Source organism: Helobdella robusta (genome assembly GCF_000326865.2).
Source record: "Helobdella robusta unplaced genomic scaffold HELROscaffold_18, whole genome shotgun sequence".
NCBI classification, from domain to species: domain Eukaryota; kingdom Metazoa; phylum Annelida; class Clitellata; order Rhynchobdellida; family Glossiphoniidae; genus Helobdella; species Helobdella robusta.
Window position 1 is genome coordinate 1,779,325 of NW_008703981.1, and position 6,700 is coordinate 1,786,024.

At 34.2% G+C, this 6,700-nt stretch overlaps 1 protein-coding gene across 1 annotated transcript; it reads left to right on the top strand.

The window, feature by feature from the left end:
• Window positions 1-2,034: 2,034 nt before the first annotated feature.
• HELRODRAFT_170572 (hypothetical protein) lies at window positions 2,035-5,246 on the top strand (the record flags this gene model as incomplete). The annotated part of the gene is made up of 7 exons (XM_009016378.1): window positions 2,035-2,146; window positions 3,158-3,192; window positions 3,322-3,402; window positions 3,649-3,723; window positions 4,137-4,217; window positions 4,770-4,831; window positions 5,144-5,246. The coding sequence occupies 7 exons, from the start codon at window positions 2,035-2,037 to the stop codon at window positions 5,244-5,246; spliced, it is 549 nt and encodes a 182-aa protein (XP_009014626.1).
• Window positions 5,247-6,700: the final 1,454 nt, after the last annotated feature.

A 6,700-nucleotide genomic window follows, 5' to 3' on the forward strand; every position in this document is an offset into this window, starting at 1 on the left:
CCAACTACCAACCAACCTAATAACCAACTAACCATCTAACCAGTCAATCAATTAACCAGCCACTCAACTAACCAATTAATAGGTCAATCAAACAGCCAACCAGCCAACCAACCAACTAACCAACCAACCAATCACACAGGAATATATACATGTGATCAGCAGGCCAATGGCCATCAGCAAGTCCAACCACGTCAGCTGGACGAACGTTTATTCAGACAGTCACGATCCCGTGAGATTTCATTGTCTTATATTTTAATTAATTAAATTAATTATTTTACTAATTAATATCAATTATAATTATTTAAGAGTTCAATAATTTTTGTAGTTTAAACTGTCTATTGAAATAATAAGGTGACGAAAAATAATTTTAAAGCAAATCATCATTGTAAACTCGATCAATCACCCTCTCATTCATTCATTTGTTTATTTTTTTTATTCATTCATTTATTTATTTCTTTTTTACCAACAACCGTTTAACCAATGAATCAACTAACCAATTAACCAATCAACCAGTCAATCAGTCATTCAATTTTTCAACTTCCTGAAAAATTGAAAGCCTTCAAAACAAAAAATGCCTTCCAGCAATCATTTTAACTTTTTCAAACCGGTCATTTTTCATTTCGTCATTTTGTCACATTTCTTCCCGCCATACCTGGAAATTGTTTTGTTTAATTATTGGGTTTATAACTATAAAATGCTTTTTTTGTTTTGTTAAAGTTTTTTGGTGGGAACCTCAAAGTCGTTGTTCGTCGTTTAGAATAAAACATTTAACAATTTAACTTCATTTTTAATGCTGGCATTTTTCCATGTCAACATTTACCAACACTATTTTTCATGCTTTATACCCGGAAAAAGCGTTTTTTATTTTCGCAGAATTACTGAGTCTTAATGTTTTTGGCGTTTTTTTGGCGGGAAATTTTTTTTTAGCGGGAACGTCGACTTCATTGTTGGATTGTCGTTCGGTAGCGGGAAATTAACTTTTTCTGTCGGAATCACAAATGGAGCATTTAAAATGGTGATCAATCATTTTCCGCAAATAACTATTCTCCACAATAAATTATCAAATAATAATAATAATTATTATTATTATTATTATATTAAAAAGTATCACTATATGAATTGTAATTCTAACAATGTTGATCAATGACTTGATACATTGGTACGTTCTGTGATGAATGAAATACTGGACGAACGATAGGAGGAATGGATGGATAAATTGTTAAATGGATAGACGGATAAATGAATGAATAAATGGATAGATTGATAGATAGGGGTGACTCAAATGACGGATGTTCCACGACTGATGCATCCGCCAATGATTTTCTGATTAAGTTATGACGGATTGATTGATCAATGTTTGCTCTATGTATAAAAGATTGATAGATGGATGATTTGATATCAATGATATTATATCATTGATATTTTATAAAAAGAGCAATAACAACAACAACAATGACAACAAAACAAAGAAACATTACCACCAATGGCGCCATCAAAATTTTTATCGATATTTTTTGAACTAATGCTAATATGCTCATATGATTAATGTAGAAACACCGCTGAGACTTGCCGTCCAGTTAAAATTCTCTCTCTCTCTCTCTCTCTCTCTCTTTCTCTCTCCCGTTTGCTTTTCCTCACTCCCTCTTTTTCTCTTCTCTCTCTCTCTCTCTCTCTCTCTCTCATAACACATATTTAAGCGTACATGTTCCAAATACCAAAGCTGATAAAGTTTCAAAGATAAAAATTTCGCAATAAAAATAATGACGTCATCAGGAAACGACGATGATGATGACGATGACGAGTGATAATATTACCGTTATAAACGTTAGGCGGTAGTGCGTAGCTGATTGTCGGGCCATTAAATGATTCCAATCTATCTACCAGGTGGTGATGGTGATTGTGATGATGGTGATTGTGATGAGGATGTCTGTGATGATAATGATGTTGTCTATTTTTGTTGACGGTTGTGATGACGATGACGATGAAGAGATTCTGAAATGGTGATTGCCATGAGATTGACGATGACGACAAAAAATGTTTAACGAGATCAAAACTCAAAACTCAACGACAATCCCGAGAAGTAAAAAAAAAGTATGCTACTGCAGCGGCGATGGTAGCCACAATGTGGACAGTGGTGATGAGGAAGGTGATTATGACGATGTAGTGATAAAAATGGCTTCAAATGCGATCGAGTTTTAATCGGCTATATGATTCGGGCGTTTTATCATTGCGTGTTTGTTGCTGTTGTCATGTTTTTCTCTCCTTCTTTCTCCTTTCTCTCTCTCTCTTTCTCTTTTACTTGCTTTTTCTCTATTATTTATATATATATATATATATATATATACACACAATAATAAACGAATATATGTGAATGTATTATTCAATATGCGTATTATAGGAATATCATTGTATAATCGGTATGATTCGGCAGAACGGCTTTACTTGGTAATTTTCGATATAATCGGTTGATTCGTTACGATTCGCTATAATCGGTTTGATTCGGTATGTTTCTGTATGTTATGTTTAGAGTAAGCTCGGCATTAGGCGATAGATGATTTATTGGTGGGGAGAAAGAACGAGTAAGTGATGATGATTTATTATTATGATTTATTGGTGGGGAGAAAGAACGAGTAAGTGATGGATGGCCCAATAAATACACTACTGCCTGTGTTGTTATTGGTGCCAGTGCCAATAACAACAACAACAACAGTTACAATATTTATATATGTATGTGTGTGTGTGTGTGCATGTGTGTGCGTGTGTCTGTGTGTGTGTGTAACATATTGTGTGTGTACTTAGTAGTACTAGTATTAGTAATAGCAGTAGAAGTAGTTGCGGTTGTTTAAGTAGTGTAGTAGTAGTTTTTGTAGAAAGGAGTAGTAGTAGTAGAAGTAGTAATAGCAGTAGTAGTAGTAGCAGTAGTAGTAGTAGTAGCTTCTTTTCTTTGGCAGCAGGTGCAGATATGAAAAATGTTGCAGTAGTCTTAATGGGATGGTAATTAAAATTGTATTATTTATATATAAAAATACTGGCATCTAAGTGTGTATGTGTATGTTTGTATCTTTGTATGTTTGTATGTTTGTTTGTATATGCGTGTGTGTGTTTGTATGTTTGTATATTATTTGTATTTTTCAGGGTTTATCGATGATGACAACAGTATCTCAGGCAGTTTATGATAAGAGGCCAGAGATGGTATGTGCCATTTTATTTTGTTATTAATGTAGTGGTAGCACTCATTTATTCAATCATTAAATAGTTAAATAATTAATTCATTCATTCATTCATTCATTCATTCCTTCTTTTTTCTCTCTCACTCTCTAGAACAACATGGGAGTTTTACTCGGGGTCATGGGCACTGACATACCATTGGATGAGATGACGAAACATTTTCCCGCTCATAAAGTTCAACATTTTTCAATTTTTCCAATGTTTTTTGAACCTAAACGATTTTATTCTTCAGTTATCCTGCAACTAAATTGAGAAATAACTTTTATATAAGTTGCCGGTTAAGATTAATTATATAAATTTGAGTATTTTGTATGAAAAAAAGCTAAATTCTGAAAATTATTTCGATGTTGCTATAAAAATGTACAATGTTACAGAAAAAAGCAACATTAATTACACAAAATAATGCTCCCCCACTTTTAGATTGGTGTAAATGGTTATCCCTTCGCCATCACGCCAAATGGATACACGCTATTTCATCCGAGATTAAAACCCAGGGTACCTGCATTATTTCTCTATTACAATTTTCTTTTGTGTTCTTTTCGGACGGTATTCTCAACAACAAACACAAAGTGTATTTAAATACACGTGAATCAACACGTCAGACAAATTGCATGTGATAGAGGGATGGATCACCTGGCATTCGAACAAGCTCACTGCGTCATTATCTTTATTGTGATCATAAACACGTCATTATTTGTAGTCATCATCGTCATCATTGTACTTCATCATTATTGACGTCACATCCTGAGCCTCGTTATTGTTCTCGTCACAGCTCCTCCATCATCATAATTATCTTGCCACCATTCTCTAAACCTTGTCATCACCTTCATCATCATCACCGTCATTACTGTGACGTCATAATCATCGCCCTGACGTCATCATCGTCGTATTGATTACGTCACCACTAGCAACCAAACTTGTCGGACGATGACGGTGCCTACAACGCTGTTGATCTATCTGACCTTGAAGTTTCAGATGTTGAACACATGGTAGGTGGTGAGGGCTGGCTATGGTGATGCAGATAGATGGTGACGACAACAATGATGATGATGATAATTGCGTTCATTCAATCATTCATTCGTTTATTACTCATTCACTCATTTATTCATATAATTGTTCACTTTTTCGAGTTGTCAATCAATCGTTTAATGAACTAATTTTTTTATTACCATTAAGCTGCTAGGTGTATTTATTTATTCATTCATCTATACATTCATCCATTCATCTATTCATCCGTCAATTCATCCATTCATCTTTTCATCCATCCATCCATTCATCTATTTATCCATCCATTCATTCGATCCTTCCTTCACTTCATTCACTCATTCACCAGCTTAGAACGGCCATGATCAACAGAAGAACCGGTAGCTTGAGGATGAAATCCGTAGTAGCGTACGAGTCAGGGGTAGAATAATTTCTCGTAATTATTATTATAACTATGTATTTATAACTATAATTATATATTTATATCTATAATTAAAGTTAGAATGTCATCATCATAATTAACATCATCGTCGTCGTCATCATCACCGTCTGCATAGCAAAGAGCGAAAGAAAGGGATAGCACATACTTCTACACAGACGTTAAAAGAACGCCGTTCAGGTTTTGGGAAATAATTATAATATAATTATTATTAATAAATAATATTTTATCGGGGATAATTTCAATTAATTTAAAGTATAAATATTTTTCTCATTCAGTTACGTTAAAGGGTTAAAACAATATAAAGAGATGTTATTGTACGAATAAATTGTATTTTTGTGTCTTGATTTCAATTTTGCAGTTACCCGTTGTATGAAACAGAAATTCTATTTCAATTTTTTTTTTCTGAAATTATGAATTTTTTTCAAAATTGTTACATAATTTTTTATACTGTATACACACCCACACACGCACACGCACACACATTAACAGTGTCGCCATATCATTGCCAAACAAGTACGGCCACTACAAAGTAGAGAATATAGCCCCGATCGACTTTAACGGTGAATTTAGAATAATATTACTCTCAAAATAATAATAATAATTATTATTATAATAATATATTTGTTAGTTATTAGAATAAAATCATATTTTTATTATACTCCAGTGAATATTTGATTATTTTTATGAACACAGAGTTCAGCTCCTTACAAAGTAACGATCTGATGATAGCTCCTTGGTTAGTTGTGATGTCTTCTGGCGTTTTTGTGGTACTTTTTGGATATCATTGTCGTCTTACTTAGATATCATCGTCATATTTTAGTACCATTTGATTATAGGTGTTATTGTTTAAATTAAAGCAACACAAAAGTTTAAAACACATCTTACAAAAACGATCAAATCATATTTCTACATTTACTAACGCATTGCGGTACTTGGGGCATTTTGTGTGGGTTTGTCGTGAATGCTACGAGGCCAAATGAGGATTGCGAAAGATGTAAAAGTATTTTAATTCAATTCCAGGCCATATTGTCAGAACATGACAGGGCACTTTGATAGGGCAGGTCTGACAACGTTGGTTCAAATACTGACTGAATTTAAGGATAGGCCGAGAGATCTATTTCAAATATGTTTGTATATGCGTGTGTGTGTTTGCGTGTGTGTGTGTGTTTGTGCGTGTAGGTGTGCGTGTTTATGTGAGTGTGTTTGTTTTATTCTTGTTATTACTATAACAAGGCGATAAGGAACTCTTAGAGAGCTTGCTGTTCGATGCCGAGGCCACACGAGGTCTGCCGGCAAGTTGGTTCAAAGAAAATTGGGTTGAGTTCATCGGCGGTGAAGATTCGCAGTCTATCAAGTAATTATTTGTTAATTAACTAATTAATTAATTGGTAGGTTGGCTGAGTGGTTGGTTGATTGATTGGTTGGTTGATTGATTGTTGAATTTGTATGCGTGATTTTATTAAACTTTCTTATCGAAATGTATTTTTTTTTCTTGCCAGGAACGGGATCGAATTGGTGTTCGTGGGCACGAAGGGCGGGCTGACGAGGTACCTCAAACTCGTCCCTAACCTCACCGACCCGTATGTCCCTTTCATAATATTTTCATTGTTTTTATAATTTTTTTTAAATATTTCAAAATTTCCTAGCTTGCAGATACAACCTTTGCGTTTTTTCTTTATTTTTTTTACAGTGTGTATATATATATATATATCTATACTGGATTATACTACCACTATTTCTACTGCTGCTACTACTACTACTACTATTTTTACTACTAATACTATTACTGCTACAACAACTACTACTACTACTACTATTACTACTACTATTACTACTACTTCTACTACAATTACTTCTGCTGCTGCTGCTGTGGCTACGCCTGTCACTACTACAACCACCGATCAGAGAATTTCTAGAAACCATAGCCTCCCCTATAAACTCGACCTACTACCAAAGAGCGGCTGACACGGACGAAGTCATCTTCACATTCTCCGTCCCATTCAACTACAACGGTACCCTACTTTGTATATTATCTTTGTACGTCAT